At 46.8% G+C, this 16,743-nt stretch overlaps 1 protein-coding gene across 5 annotated transcripts in view; it reads right to left on the bottom strand.

Moving 5' to 3' along the window:
- The window catches only part of Mcc (MCC regulator of WNT signaling pathway), a 350,991-nt gene that overhangs the window by 14,700 nt on the left and 319,548 nt on the right, over positions 1–16,743 (bottom strand). For all 5 annotated transcript variants that reach the window (XM_060377311.1, XM_060377312.1, XM_060377313.1 and 2 more), the window contains 3 exons: positions 13,762–13,945; positions 3,887–4,121; positions 548–754 (listed from right to left, as the gene is read on the bottom strand). In XM_060377311.1, coding sequence (XP_060233294.1) covers positions 548–754; positions 3,887–4,121; positions 13,762–13,945 — 626 coding nt within the window. The remainder of the gene's footprint in view (positions 1–547; positions 755–3,886; positions 4,122–13,761; positions 13,946–16,743) is intronic.

Genomic DNA, 16,743 nt, shown 5'->3' with positions numbered 1-16,743 from the left:
GAGGATGATCCAAATATGGGTTTGTGAGCATTATTGGTAGAAGCCCTGTCTCTGTTCATATATACTCTGTAATCCAAGGCTTCCCTCCCACCTTTCCTTCCAGCTTGATAAGGCACTGAAAGCAGGGGTGGTGGAGAATTTGGAATGTGAATGTGACCTGTAGGCCAGGTATAGTTTAAGCCCTGTGCCACTGTTTTTAGCAGCAAGATCTCTCACTTCTGTAGAATCTTGTTTTCCCTCATATAAGTGCAGACTGGTATTTTTTTGCTCAGAAACAGGAGACTTAAGGGGGATAAGCATAGGTGATCGCTGCAGTGGAGAACACACAGAGGCTGGGTGAGCCTGCTGCACAGACCACTCATCCGCTAAGACTGTGATGTACGGAAATGTCTAAACCTTGATGTACTGGGAGATGCTGCTTGACATGGATATGGTTTCCTATGACATCTCACACCTGTGCCAACAAGGAAAGTGAGACAACAGCACAGTGACAGAGGCAGAGGGTAATTCCTACACTGAGGGTGTCCCCATGCCATCCTGGCCTCACCTTGCCAGGCTTCTCCTTGCCACTGCTGCTGGTAGAGCTCAGCGAGCGCGTCCTCTGCTCCTTCTGCTCCTCCACCTCAGACTTGAGGTGCTCGATGTGCACCAGATAGGCCTGCTCCTGCGCTTCCCTCGTGCTCAGCTTCAGCTCCAGGGCTTTCTTCTCTTTCTCCAGAAGATAAAGCTGGGCCTTCAGCTCAGCCATCTCCTCCTGTGGAACAAGGCACACAGAGCCAATGAGAGGCTTCCACTGTATGCCCCAAGGGCTGCCATGCTGTATGCTTTGGGTGCACAGTCCCGATAGCACTCCAAAGCTGGGGACAAACTGCCTGTCTCCACACGTCTGAAGGGCTGACAGGTAGACAAGACTGAGTGCTTTGTCGTACTGTGGGCTAGGATTTACATACACAGATAGAGATCACAGGCAAGCAGACTTCACGTCAGCATAAGGAAACCCTTTATGGTGCTCTTAGGATCTCAAAGGGCTTGGTGAAAACTCGGTTCTCTGGATACAAAGGCTCAGGTGCGTCCACCCAAGGTTGTAAAGTAAATATCCATGCAAAGGGCTAACCAGGCTCCTTCTAATTCCCACTTCACTTCCATGGCACCATATTTCATGTCACACTTGTAACTCTGCAGCTGAGCCATAAAGGTCGATGAGTGCTAATTATAATTGCATCCTTTAGCACTTGTCTGCTTCAGAGGGGCCAAGTGAAATTAGCAAGAGCATCCTCCACTGGAAACTCCTCATCAGATAATGTCCTTTTGGTTTCTCAGTGCTGGGACTTGAACCCAGGGGCCATGTGCATGCTGAGCCAACCCTCAGGTAGGTTCTGAAAACCTAAAGGGCTTAACTTTCTGGGGAGTAAGATTGAGAATCCAAAATAGGATGATGCTGTCCTGGACCAGGAGTCAGAAAACCAAAGCAACCAGTCTCTCTTGAGCACACAGTATAGTTTAAAGAGTCCACTTTAAAGGAACTCACTTTCAGGAGTGAAAGTAAGAAAGACTTGGAGGGTACCCACAAAGGCTAGCCCTCCTTGGGGACAAAATGCTTTAGTCACTGTGCTCAGGGATCTCTCAGAAAAATAGGCCAAACCCTCTTTACCACGCTGATCAGACTTAGCCAGAATGAAAGGTGTTTCCATACTGGAAGCCTTCTTCTCATCTTTTGCTGTCAGAGGGAGGATTCCAAAGGCTACAGCAGCCATGTGTGCCAAGATCATGTGATGATGACTCTCAGAACACACAAGCAAAAAGAAGCTTACACAATGGAAAGGAGAATGCACAGGTGTCAGAAGCACAGGCCGAGTCTACAGCTGAGACTCAAGGGCAGCCCAAGGCACCAAGCGGCTCTGTAGTTCCTGACATCTGTGGTCTTAGGTCCATGGAAGAGCAGGCCATGACTTCTGTGAGGCAGACATCCATGTTGATACCACCTAGACAAGCAAAGACTTTTGAAGTCTTGCCTGAATAAGAGACTAGGAAACTGCTTTTCTAGAAGTGTGGCAAGTAAACTTGTCTAAGAGAAATAAGCTTGTAAAAAAAAAAAAAAAATCAAGCTTGTATATGGATGGTAAAAGAATCCCCATACCAAAAAGACACCAAAAATACCTGACCTCTGCAGTCCACAGGTCACAAAAGATCAGGGACAACCAGGGTCCTGGGCTGTGAGACCCCATGAGCCATGCTCTCTAAGGAAGATGATGTACATTCCACCCCCAAAGAGATGAAAACGTGCCAGTCTGAGGTATGCATAGTTAGAATATGCAATGGAAGTGACTTAGCAGCTATAGGAGCAGAACTAAAAGAATTTGAAAAACTAAAGCAAGTATTTCCAACAATTAAAGGAGTAAAGGAACAGGACTTCTAACCAAAAAACAAACAAACAAACAAAACAAAACAAAACACCAAAAAAAAACCACTTCTTCTGAAAGAAGAGTGGATTATAAAAGAGGCAAGTAGATCATCCAGAGATGAATAGTATTTGCTAAAGCTCATGTGCCAGAAACCTCAGCATTTACATTCTGGAACAAAATGGTGAACTCACTGTAGTGCACTGGCTAGTGGGTGTGTGTGTGGACACATACTGGTGTACATAGTAGGGCTGTTTGTTAGCCTTGAAGCACTCAGGAGGAAGGCCCAGCCAGAACATGGACAACTGCTGCTCTGGGTTCTCAGGACCAAGTTATGGGTTCTCCCAGCTTTCCCCCACTTCCACACTCCAAGAAATTTCCAAGATGCATGCAGTTTATTTCAAGTGGCAAAGGGAATATTAGAGCATTATTACACACACACACACACACACACACACACACACGAGCACGCACATCTTTCCTTGACCAGATTTACAATAAATCTGTCACAGCACATATTGGCTGGACTATAAAAAGGAAATGCTTACTCTTTGGATCAAAGAAAACATGCTGTTTAGAATAACTAATAGGAGGACAAGCTAATGGCTCATGCAATGTGGTATAGGAGTCTGCAAAGGAAGCCCCTGACTGGCACACAGTCACGATGATTATGTACTGGGGCCAAGCTCACAGGCAGTGAGAGCTCAGCCAGAGGAATGGGAGCACTGAGCTGAGTGGCTGGATGGAGAAGATCCAAGCAGGGTTATTATGGGAGCGGGGAGTGCCGGATTCTCACATTTGCTCCTGCTACCCTGCATCTTCACAGATTCAAGTACCAGCAACTAGAGAAGTGATGAGCAGGGCCAGGGAACCCACCCAGAGCTGACTGCCCTCCTCCCTGCTGTGGCTCGGCTAGGGTGCAGAGTATACTCAGTGAATGGGAACAGCCCATGAAGGACAATGGCTTCCCTTTCTCTAGAAATGCTGGCAGGTAACTCAGCCCATGGGGAAGAGCCCGAGATCTGGTCAGAACTGTTCTGCTGACCCTTACTGGAGGGGACAAGTTCTAAACAGACTCATAGTTCCTAAGGGCCTAGGGTGAAAGAAAAACCAGAGCTTTTTGCCAACTGCTAAGCTGGCTCTGTCATGGCCTCCCCCTGTTCCAGCTTCCATCAGCAATGAGTGACCCAACAAAGACTTTTTCCCCACTATTGAGAGCAAGGGTCCTCATGAACTGACTGAGGCTACAGGTCTAGCTTCATCCTTGACAGGCAAGTACCAAGCTGGGGTACTCTGCAGCATCCTTGGAGTTCAGCTGCCTTTCCAATAAAGTCTAGCCCACAGGACTTCCAGACAAACTAAAGACGCCCTCTCCACAGAGGCTGTTCCCCGGACTGAGGTGATTCCTGAGTTAACTCTGTGGCCGTGCTCAGAGGCCTGTGAGGTATCCCTCTAGGTGTGCCCAACAAATGAAAACTGCAGCACACCTTCATGGCCATCAGCTCCTGCATCAGCACGGCATTCTCCAGGTCCAGCCTCTGGCTGTCGCCCCTCGGCTTGACGTCATAGCTGAGTGGATCAATGTGGACGCTCTCCAGCTCCAGCATGGTCAGCTTGACCGCAGCCCTGTCATTCTTGAGCTGCTGGATGTAATCCTTCAGCCTCTGCTCGTCTTCTTTAGTGAACTCTGTGTCACAGCTGCTGGCTGTAGAGCTGGTTGTGCTGAGGAACAGAGAGAAACCCCATGTTTCCAAGCCATCACCACTAGACCTTTGCTCCTTTCCCCAACATTATTTTGGTGGCAGTCCATTTAAAAAAAAAAATTGATGGATACTGAAAGTACATTTTAGATCATGATGTAGACCCTAAAAATGAATTCTTAGATAAGTCCTTGAAAGTAAAGACATGTGTATACAAAGCCTTGCCAGTCCACAGAGGAAGAGAATCCAGGCAGTCCTGATGAGACTTAACAAGCTATGGGCAGATGGCAATGGTGGAGAACTCTCCTTTTCAGTGAACTAGGGGAAGAGGATAGGAGGAAAGGGGGAGGAAGGGTGGGACTGGGAGGAGTTGAAGGAGGGGGGCATCAATCGGGATATACAATGAATTAATTGCGAAGAAAGAATAAAAGTAAAAATTTAAAACAAACAAAAAAACAAAGCTGTTTCTTATGTAATATAAGATAAAGTTTAGCATATGATGGAATGAATCAAAAAGACTAAACAATGTGAACATTATGAATAACTGTGATGGTGTAGAGACAGTTTAACTTAGGAAAAGGCATCCTAGCCCACTCTTGGTGTTCACTCAGGCTGGCTCTAACGGCCACTGGCATCCCATGTTGCATGGTGACTGGGCAACTGATGCCAGGCTTGGGAAGTGCCCAGATAAACACAGACCTGTTTTGGCCCCAGACAATTTCTGAGAGACCAGACCATCATGAAAGGGAAATTGAGGCAGTTGTGGCAAGCTGTCTCTCCTGGCTCTAAATAAGACCCACAGGGTTCTCTGGTTCACTATTCCTTCCTCTCTACAGATCACTCCTATTACAATGGGTTTGGAATCATGGTAGAAGAACAAGCAGGGACCATGCATCTCTCAACAAAACAGACTAAACTGGCACCATCATTTGCTGTTATGAACTAGAACCTCAACTGGAGAGACATTGAGGGCCACGCTTAGTCACGTGGCTGCAAAGTAGTGCAAAGAGCCTTGAACAGGACCATCTCACTCCACATCTCTCTCCTCTTCCCAGGATGTGAAAGGGGTCAACACTGCCTGCTTCTTCTCTTGACACAGAAATAAGGAAAATAGGTGCAAGGTCCAACATAGCCAGGGCAGTTCTCAGCCTAGGACACATCATTAAAAAAAAAAAAAAAAAAAAAGACAAGGCTGGAGAAGTGGCTTAGCAGGGAGGAGCACATGCTGCTCTTGCAAAAGACCTGAGTTTGACTCCTAGCACCCACATGGTGATTCATATCTGTCTGTAACTTTAGTTCCAAGGGATCAGAACCACTGTGTGTGATAGGCATGCACATGGCATATACATATACATGCAGGCATGACCCCTTGCACATAAATAAGTCAAAAGGACAAAATCATGTGTGTAGTCTCAGCCACTAAGGAGAAAACAGAGGCAGAAAGATCCCTAGAATCTAGGGGTTGAAAGCCAACCTGTGAAAGGTAGTAAGACCAGGGGCTTGAAAGATGACTCAGAGGTTAAAGAGCACTGGCTGCTCTCTCAAAGTTCATGAGTTCAATTCCCAGCAACCATATAGTGGCTTACAACCATCTTAAGGAGATCCCATGCCCTCTTCTGGCATGCAGGTGTACATGCAGGCAGACCACTGTATACATAATAAATAAAAATCTTTAAGCAAACAAACAAAAAAAGAAAGATAGTGAGACTATGTCTCAAAAAAGGAAGAGAAAAGAAGGCTTCCAGGGTGAGAACAGTGTGGGCTGGAGCTTTGCTGCTCATCCCACTGTCAACACGAGGGGGAGGCCATCTCAGGAGCTGGATGATCTTCAAGTCTGAGAAAACTTCTAGGATGGAAAGCTTTTGGGCACTAGAACCCTATGTGGTTGGTGGTGGTGATGATGGTGGTAATTATGGTGGGATCTTTACTTGCTTTGTCCCTCAGGGCAAGATGAAACACCTGGAGGTGACGTGAACAAGATGAACTTGGCCATCAGACAGAGCACCTCTCAGGCAGGCACCGGAAAGGGAGTTTACAATACTGTCTAGTTTGGGTTACAGTACTCAGCGCTTTCAGGATGCCTATCCAGCTGCTATGGGAGAGTATTTTTTTGGTGCTGGTAGAGGACAGTAGTCACCACAATATGAATAGGCTTCATTCCGCCCATTAATAATGTGCTTTGTGGCATGCATTCTTCTCCCCAACTAACTAAATAAACAGAAAAAAAAAAATTTTAAATCAGCTAAAAAATGAGATTTAAAAAAAAAAAGTCTGGAAAGGAAGAAATCTTGTCTCCAAACAGCTTCAAATGAAGGATTCAACAACAGTTTTTCCTTGAGGGCTCCCGCATGACCTGAATATCTCGACACCCCAGCCTCTATATTCAGATTTCTAAAATCAATTTTCGGCATGTGTGTATGTCCACTATACTTAAAGGCACACGTGTGGCCGGATCTATCTATATAGACATAGCCATAACTATGTGCAGCTGCTTGGTTCTTGCCCTTGGCAGCGGTCTCATGCTGAAGTGTCACTGTCACTTGTGACCCAAGCATCTTACACACTGTAGAGTTCACGTTTCCTGGCCAGGGCATAACACTGATGCTTCGTAAAGTTATAAGAACAATAAAAGGAAGTGAATTGTAAGGTCATCACATCAGTAACCCCATAAGCACTCAATAAACATAGCATTTATTTATTTATTTATTTACTTACTTACTTAATTTCAGGAGTGTCAGGGTGCTTACCACAGGGCACCTTTCTAGGCCCTGGTAAAGTCACTACCTTTATAGAACTCTAGCAGGGATAAACAAGTGATATTATATACCATAGCTGACATGACATGCACCATGATGAAAACTGAAATGAGAGACTTGGGGAGTTAAAAGTGGGGATCGGTTTATTTTCTGAAGTAGTAAAGGGGAAGGTCTCCATGATAATGTTACAACCCAGGAGACCTAAAGGAGGCAGGAACAAGAGCCCCATGGATATTTGGAGGGAAGTTAGTGGTGGCTAAGAACTAGAAAACACAAAGCTCCCAAACAGCAAGCTTGGGCAGCAAGAAGGAGTTAAGGCCAGTGTCGTGTCAGCTAGCTGACAGCAATAGGAGAAACAGCCCCTGCAGGCATGCAGGAGGTAACCAGATGTCATGTCAGGAAGAATTTATGAGGACAGTATCTTCTTGAGGACTAGAATGGATGTTACTTTGGTTGCTTGTAAGAAGAGCCCCTGGCTAGACTTACATGTCCTTATTTCTCTGGTCTGTCCTTATGTTGAAGAAAAATGCAAGGAGGCAAGGGGAGAAGCAGAGAGGAGGTCCACGGAGGGGCCTCTCCAATAGTTCTGGGGATGATGGCAGAAGCTTGGAGTATGTGTGAGCAGAGGAAGTCCAGGAAAGATAAAAACAAAGAATCATTATGTGTGTTGTGTTCTGGAAAGAATGAGAAGGAAGTAACACCACCTCCCAGCCAGAGGCCTTAGCACTACCCCTAACAACTATTGAATAACCCCTAACAGTCATGTCGCTGAGGGGATGAGGGCTGAGCCAGGCAGCCTGGCAGCACGGGGTAAGCTAGCGCAAGTGCTGCAGAACTGGGGCACTTAGCACTGGTCTGTCTGCACACCGCTCAGGGTGTGTATGCCACACAGTGACCCCCTTAGGGACGGCTCACAGCCTCACACTCAAGGGTGACAAAGGGACAGAAGGCTAGTGTTCCCCAGGTGAAGGAGCAACAAGGCTCAAGCCAGCTCAGGTGGCAGCACTGTTCACCAGGCATGCCACAGGACGGAGTGTGGAGAGGGCACCCAGGAGCTCCGTGTCTGCACAATGAGGGGAGAGGAGCAACAGGGCTTTTCCACCACAGCTGGGAGGAGGGCTCAGCCTCAGCAATATACTCTTCCTCGTGACCCCTCAACTTAGGTACAAGCCATTATTCCTTGAATTAAAAATTATTTACCAAACCAAATACAGAGAATCACCAACAGCCATGTGCCAGCCACTGCATAACATTTGAGCGTATTATCTCCAAACTGCTAGTTTTGGCACTGTGACATTGTTAACTAAAGCACCCTTGTTAACTTTCATTTCAAATAGAAATTGCGAGATTCAAAGAGTTCAAAGCTAGAGGACTCTAGCTATTTTGCCCAAAATAAAGAGATAGCATGGAGTCAGGCCACAGAGGCGTACACCATTAATCCCAGCACTTAGGAGGCGGAGGCAGTTAAATCCCTGAGTTTGAGGCCAGTCTGGTCAATGGAGTGAGTTCTAGGGCAGCAAAGGATATACAGAGAAACCCCTGTCTTGAAAAAGAGGTAAAAAAGAGTATGGACAAATTTGAATTTCTGTTTTACCCGACCAGTTCTCAGACAGCCTCTGAGGCCTTACCTAAGGTCTAACCTAGCTGAGACCTAACAGCTTACCTAGCACCCACAGTGGAGTGGGTAAGGGATGACAGACAGACTGCAGGCTGTGCCTCCCCCAGGACGGCAACAATGGAAACTCGGCAGGTGACTATTTGGCTGCCCTCACATTTTTCTAGGGGTGGGGCTGCCATGTACTGAGCTGCTTTAGGAGGGGGCTCATGACCGCTAGCAGGCCTCTGAAGCCAGTCACATCTGCACTGCCTGACAGCCTGGAGGGAACAGCCTAATTTATTTGGCCGCAGTCAAAAGGAACGCTGGTGGCATCTACTTCCCAGAGCAGGGGAAGGATGAGCTGGCGGTGCCACACAGTGTGCCTTCTGGGTGAGGAAAAAGGACAAGGGACACCTTTCTGACAGCCGAGTCAAGATACCCACCACCAGCTTCAGTGTCCCCCAGAGGTCAGACACCGGCCACCATGCAGGAAAGTTGCAATGGAGGAGAAACCAAGAAGCCAGTTCTCAAAGGCCTTGGCGACCACCAAGATCTTTCTAGAAGAACATTAATGGGCAGGGCTTGCTGGGGCCTGGAGTTCACTGGCCAGAAAGGAAGGTTTTGCTTCCTACTGTCCTTGCTATATGTGAAAAATACAAAATATCCTGGTTCGCAGATCTATCGGGAGCTAAGAGCCTTCACTGCTCTTGCACAGGAAAGCCGAACTTCAAGGCAAGCACCACAGCCCACACCCCGCCAGCTTTTCTCCCTTCTAGGACACCAGCAGGGAGCAGATCAGGCGAACATAATTACAATTCTGCTTCAGGCCCAATATGATTATGATGATGGTAAAAGGAGGAAAAGCCACTGGCCCTTCCTCTGGCCTCCTGTGGGCCGCTGTTGGCTGCCAGGCGAGGGCTAAGTCATCCATTACCTCTCCCAGCTTGGAACGCAGGATGAGCTCAGCTGTCAAGGGGAATAAATCACTTTCTACAGGCAGCATGATCCCTCCCTCTCTGGGGCCGGAGGCTGGAGACGCTTAGAGCAGGATGAAAGAAAAACCTGCTGATGAAGAGCCCAGGCATACTCAGCTGGCTCATATTTGTCTTTTGGTCTGGTTTTCTGAGGAGTTACATAGACAAAGCCATGGGCTTCTTTTGGTGGTCATCTGTTCTGTTGGAGCGCCTATCAAGATAGCTTATTCTGCATCAGCTGACCACCAAAAATGTTCTGCTGCAAACTTACTGCTCAAGCTGCCAGCTACAGTCCAGGAGAGGTGCATGACTGCTAGGCTCAAAGACAAAAAGAAACCTTGTTCTCTGCCTACCCTGTATGCTGTTGGATACAACCATTCAAACTATCTCTAGATGCCAAATGCCATTTTCTCTGGTCCTCTGCATCAGGTGCCAGCTCTGACTTCCAGATGACACCCATTCTGATCACTAAAAGGACCACATGGTCCCAGTCCAGGAATGGCCACTGGTTTTTTGTTTTTGTTTTCTTCCCTGGCATCCATGAAACCAGTTAGCCTAGTATGCTAGGAAGTCTGCAGATGCAGACTGATGCAGGGAAGTCCGCTGATTTTCTGTCATCTAGGGAAGGCAACAGGAGGAAAATGGCAGCCAATGCAGAGCCACAGTGGCTGGATGTGTGATGACCTCCTGCAGTACTTTCTGCTCAGAAGTATGACAGCCCACTTAAGCTGACATTTATCTTATGCGTATAAGGCCTGGTAGCCATGCAAAGAGGACACTTCTTCAGCTATTTTATATATTTCTGTCCTTTGCAACCCCAAATATTAATTTATAAAGCCCCAGTCATATTATTAAATTTTATCCCAAAGTATTTCCCAGCATCCTTCCAAGTGGGGATCCTATCGCGGAGAACCATTACATTGCATATTGTGTACTTTGTACTGTTAGGATTTGATTGTTTCTCTTTAAAATGGGTGTGTGCATTCTACTGATTCCTAATGGTAGGTCAGAAGAAGAGGAAGAAGAAAAAGAAGAAAAGGAGGAGGAGAAGGAAGAGGAGGAGGAAGAAGAAGAAGCAGAAATGTGCGCAAAGCAATCCATATTGCTACTGTAGTCTTTATGAGCCAAGGCTGAAAGCGGCTAGGCCAACACCCTGTCGAGGACTGTCTTAGCTGGGTGTTGGCACTCACTAACACCAGCAAAGATTAATCTGTTGCACTTTGGACACACTCACCTGATACCTAGGGGAATCCTCTCTTTTGCTGGAAGATGACACTATAGCAGCCAGGCCTGCCTGACTCTCATTCCCTTCAGCTTGCTGCTGGGGGCAGCAGAGGCCTGTCCTAAGTGGACAGTGGCTCCAGGACATCCCCTTTGCAGCAGCCAGTGTTCTGCTGGTCAAAGCCCTTCTCCTACCCCATGAAACTTTATTTTAATCAAGGCTAGTACAGAGGGCAAAGGCCAGGCCTTTCTGGTGCTCCACTGCCCTCTACTGTAATTTGGGGATCATGTGACAGATGGCATGGCCAGCCAGCCAGCGTCCAAGGAAACAGGAGGAGGAGGAGGCTTCACACTAAGGCTGAAATCACCCTTCACATATTGTATACCCCCTGTGCCTATTTTACTGAAACAAAAGAGCCTCAGTTCCAGTTCTAAGAGGGTACACTTGCTATAGCTTTTCTGTGCATTTGTGGACTGGGTCAGAGAGTGTACTTCCTCCCAAGGATAAGCAGAAAACACGGTGCTTGAGACCAAGGGTAGGCTGCCTGATGATGCCCAGCTCCACTTGCAGACAGTACAGTCCATTTGCCTCTGTGCTGTGACGTGTTGATAAACCTAGGGGGCAATCTCCACTATCCATCAAGACGGCTGTGTGCTCTGATGGCTCTGTAGCTGGAATCTGAAGACATGAAACATTTTCCTTTTTTTTTTTTTTTTTTTTTTTTAATTTTCATGCTAGGATGCTGCCAAGAACATCTTCCGAGGGGTGGCTCTCACTCAGATCCTTTTTGCTGGGTAACTAATCCTGCTGCTCCTTCCTAAAGCCATTAACCCTCTTGTCCTTGGGAGCTGTCAGATGCCTCCAGGGACCTGACCTGAGTGGCAGGGGCTGACACCCTGAGTGTACTTCTCTCTGCCAGGTGGCCACAGCAGGAGGAAAGTGGGTGTACCAGGTCACAGAAAGCTCTGTCTCATCAAGCTCCATTTTCCCTCCTTTTTTAAAAAACTTGTCATAGGACAATATTTTGGCCAGAATCCAAGGCTTACAGATAAAATTACTGAGAATAATGCAACCCAAAGGTTAGAAACTTTTCTGTGAACTTATGTTTATCATAAAATAATCCAACCATTTCTGTTTTATGATTTCAGATAGAAACATGAATTTCCCATGTGTTCTTCTGCACAGGCTCTGAACTGCTGTGACAAGTGTAGGAGTGGGAAGTGACAATTCAGTGGAATCAGAGTTAAAAGCCTGTGTTTGATGGGAGATCCATTTGAGACCAAAATTTGTCAAAGAAGCCCCGTTCCCCCTTCACACATATGTGTGGATATGTCCATGTATGTGGTTGTGTTCCTTGCCCTATCCCTACCTCCTGAGAACTAGGATTCTAGGCAGGCCACAATGCTTTCTCAGCATCTGTGTGGGTGCTAGGACTTGAACTCTGGTCCTCATGCTTGTACATCAAGTGCTTTAGCTGCTAAGCCACCTCCTGGCCCTAAATGGCCATTCTTTAGTGAGCTCATTTTTCAAAGCAGAGTCTGTGTTTGAATTTCTCTCAACCTATAGAAATACAAGATTAAATTTCTCAAGAAAGAAAATATTCTAATAGTCAAACTTACCTATATACCAAATGTCTCCTGTAACAAATACTCAAGATCAGATCTCCACTAACTGAAGGCTAAAAAAGGGTCCTCATTTTGGCTGACTCTGAACTCGTTTGAAACAGTAGAATTATTTGTGGGAGGGAGAGATGTGTGCAGACAATTAAGCAAGACAGTTCCTGTTAATGCTTAACATTCACTAATTCAACAGAAGAATCTCCCTGGCAGGCGGACCACTGAATACCTATTTAAACAAACATGGAAATTATAGATTATAAACACCTGGAAACATCATGGGGCAAGGCACCTGCTTCTGTATTTAAAGAGAACACTCTGGCTTTAAGGGAAAAATTAAAATCTATGTGCTGCCGAATAAGACAAATGCTTCCTGAGCTTGGAAAGCATAAGCCCCTTGTATTTGTGGGCAAGTGGCCCAGTGTGGGACTGGGAATGGGATTCCTCCTGGGACAGGGGGTCCAGTGGATGTATCTTATATACTGAGGCAGATGGCTGGCTCCCTGGGTGGGAGAGAGGAGGATCAAATTGCTTTTAGGCTTCAAGAAAAACATCAGTACTTGTGCTTTGGCACTGGACATCTCGTCGACCCTTATGTAGCTCTTGTCACTTGCATGCAAGCAGACTGTCTTAGAGTCACGTGAGATCCAATGTCAGGGAGTGGGAGGAAGACTGTGTTTGGTGCTGAGGTTCGAGATTACCCTCGTAGCAGGAATGTACTCTTACACAAGTCACTCACACACCTCTGAGGCAAGTGCTCTCCCATGAAAGAGCAGAGGAAGTCAGCCTTGGCTTTCTGTATCAGAAAGTCCAGTAAGAATCTACAGCCACATTCTAGTCTGAGAACTGGCATGTAGAGTGGGGCATGCTTTACAGACCGTAGAGCTCCCAGGACAAGAAATGGTTAAAAAAGAATTAAGAAGCAACAAGGGGCTTCATTCTGGTATCGCACCCCCAACCAGATAGATCAAATTGTGCTCCAGGGACAGTGCTTTGAGTCTTCACTGCTTTCTTCATCACTTCTAGGAGCCCTTACTCCTGGACGGCAAATTTAACCTCAGGTTCAGGCTTAGGGGAAGCTGTAAATACAGTCTCACTTGATGAGAGATGAGAGGACAGCCCCTTGCCATAGAAGAGGGGGCACAAGGAAGGAGAGTGGAATCGGGAGGTAGCTCAAGGGAGGGGAGCAGCTTTAGGAGTGAGCCTCAGTTGCACCAGGTAACTCCTGGAAGTATAGAATAATAAAGAAATGGAGATCAGACAGTACAGGGAGAAGAGCACCAGACAGAGAGTAATCTCGTGTTCCATCTCTATCGTATTGTACAGCCCTGTCTCTCTGGACTGTACTTTCCACAGTGGCACTCTCGGAGCCCTCCTCATAGCTCTGCCTCCTTGGATAGGGCAGGCTGTGAGCAGGAAGCCACACAGTCCCCTAGAGTGGGCCAGTGAGATGCCCACTACAGGCCAGGAGTCCCAGGGCAGAGCCTGGAGCAGTACCTGGTATGGCTGTTGGAGGACAGGCTCTCCCACGGCTGCACGCTGCAGCCAGCCACTGCGAAGGCTCCCCCGCAGCTGCCATCCAGCTTCATAAGCAGGGCTTTGGCGGCGTTCTCAGCAGTCTTCCGGCAGTCATGAGCCCGCTTGAGCATCTGAGTGATGTTCTCGTCCCCTGACTGGTCTCCTGCGTCACAGAGAAGCAATGGGTTAATCGAAGCAGGTGAAGTCAGGGAAGCCCAGGCTGTGTCCGCTGTAACTGATTCTCAGCTACTGAGGGCATGAGTACGAGAACTGAGGGGGCTTGTGCGCTGGCTGGTGGGTTAACTGAGAAGGGGTGGGAAGGCGTTCCTTCGCGTAGGCTCCAAAAGCCTCACGGACAGTGCAATCTCCACCACCAGCTTCCAGTTCTAAAATTTTCCACATTTCCGGCACGCTGACACCTCTTCCCACTCATGTACAAGTCTCCTATGCATGGGCACTTCATGAATGAGGGCAGGGAGAAACTGGGGCAAATGACCACATCACCACCCATCAACAGCACTGTCAGAGCTTCATGCAAGGCAGCAGGGACACAGTACATCAGTCAAAGTCAAATTGAGCATTTTTTTTTTGTACCAATACTATTCCTCTCATCCTGGCCAAGGTGGCCGACTCATGGCTCCAGGAGTTGGGTGACAGGGCTAGGGCAGGACATAGGGGTATCAGAAGCATAAAGCCAAACACTGAAGCTGGCTAGCCCTTGTTCAAGGTAGTCTCATTCTTGGTGTGAATTTTAAAACTGTGATACAAAAAAAGGCAGAACTATGGAGACATTAAAAAAGAACACAGTGAGGTTTAGAAGATGGCTTCGTCACTAAAGAACCTGCCATACAGGCATGAAGATTTGCCTGTAAATAACCATGGCCTATGTAAAAGCTGGATGAAGCGCCACACATCTGCAATCCCAGCACTAGAGAGGACTTGGGGAGGAGACAGGCAGATAGCTTGTGTTCAATGAATAGCCATCCTAACCAAATTGAGGAGCCCCGGGCTCAGTGAAACCTCCAGTCGTGTGTGTGTGTGTGTGTGTGTGTGTGTGTGTGTGTGTGTGTGTGTGTGTTGGTATGTGCCTCTAATTCCAGATCTAGGGAAGCAAAGGTAGGCAGATCTATGTGAATTGAGGCCAATCTGGTCTTCAGGACAGGCAGGGCTACACACAGGAAAAACCCCGGAGTGGTTCTTAAGGTTGGTAGAGAAATGAGGTAGAGTTAAGAGGGTCTTCACAAGACGGCAACCGCCAAACACAAAACTGCAAACAAAGCTACAATGGTGGGTCCATGTCATTGTCCACTTGCCACACCCAAGGAATTTCTAACAGGGAGTGATGTCTAATCGCGATCCGGAACTTTGCATGACAATAATGCCTGGTTCATCTGTTACTGGTAATAGAGATTATGCATGTGCATGGGACATCTATGTGCTTCCTCTCAACTTCGCTGTGAATCAAAAACTACTTGTGAGGTCTGAATAAGGATGACCCCCATAGGTACATGTATTTGAGTGCTTAGTCACCAGGGAGTACCTTATTTAAAAGGATTAGAAGGATTCGGAGGTTGGTTTTATTGGAATAGGTTTGGCCTTGTTGGAAGAAATGTGTTACTGGAGTAGGCCCACGTCGGGTCTACTTTCCCCCTAACCTACCCCTTGTCCCTTCTCTGTTTCTATAGTCCACAGACATATCTGGTGGTTCAGGATATATCTCTCAGGAGCTCCTTCAATACCAGGCATGCCACCGTGCTCCTCCCACGATGATAATGGACTAAACCTCTAAAACTCTAAGACTGCCCCCAATTAATTTTTTTTTTTCCATAAGCATTGCCTTGGTTATAGTGTCTCTTCATGGCAATAGAACAGTGACTAAGACAGTACTCTAAAGAGTAGAGTCTTGGGAATTCAAAAGACTTGCCATCCGTACAACACAGATGTTTTTCTTGTGAAACTTTGAATAGTGAATTTTGAAAACTTAAATGTGCTTGGGCCATACTCAGCTTCTACACCCTTCGTGCCCATTGCCGAGACCCAAAGTCACTCCTCTGGTTTCCCGAGGTTCAATTTGAAAACCACTGGGATAAACCCTTCTTCTCGAATGAACATAATGAGTGCTCTGAATTCAATAATAAGCAGACAATGACAGTAACTGACACCGTGAGTAAACATCGCAGGCTAGCACAGACTGCGGGCAGAGTGACAGAGCAACTGCCACTGTCAGCAGGTATGAAAATTAGGGCAAGGCCTGGCACTTTGGAGAGTAGGGAAAACACTCTTAGGCGTGGTGTGGTTCCCATTCTGAAAACACATCCCTCAAACTGATTTTCTTCTTTCTGCTAGGAGTTGACAGTTGACTACTCTCTGTATTCGTTCTAAAGTAGGCATGCGATCATCCCATAAATGTGTGCAGGAGTTACCTGGGGTGAGGGAGACATGGACTACGGTTGCAAACATTTTAAATGCTGATTTGTTTAAGCCATTTCAGTTCATACCAAGTAATTGCACCGTGTTGGCACCAACCTAATAAAGATGCTTTCTGCTTGTGGAACAGGTTAAGGCATCATCTTGTGATACAAACTAGAACATGATTGATTTTTTTTCCTCCTTTAATTGATGGGTTTCTTAATACATATATTAAAAAAAAATCTGACAGCAGGCCAAGATTATTTTAGAATCTGTTTCATATAAAGAGTCGAGTTTTATGGTTCAGTTAAAAGACCCTGAAAAACGAGGTTTCTAATGGAAGTGTTGGCAGAGTTTCTGCTTCTGGGCTGGGCTGGGCTGGGCTGGGAATATTATTAACCAAAATGAGCCTGGGGTGGGGAAGGGACCAGAGAGTGGGGTGAAGGAATGAAGGGTGGCCACCTATACCAAGGATAACTGTTCCCTTGTTAGAGACCCTGAGTATAAGAATGGAAAAGTAATGCTCAGGTTCTTACTCTTGATTCCCACTCC

The sequence above is a fragment of the Meriones unguiculatus genome, chromosome 2 (genome assembly GCF_030254825.1).
Source record: "Meriones unguiculatus strain TT.TT164.6M chromosome 2, Bangor_MerUng_6.1, whole genome shotgun sequence".
Lineage (NCBI taxonomy): Eukaryota > Metazoa > Chordata > Mammalia > Rodentia > Muridae > Meriones > Meriones unguiculatus.
The sequence above is the reverse complement of the archived record's forward strand: the minus strand, read 5'-3'. Positions and strand labels throughout refer to the sequence as shown.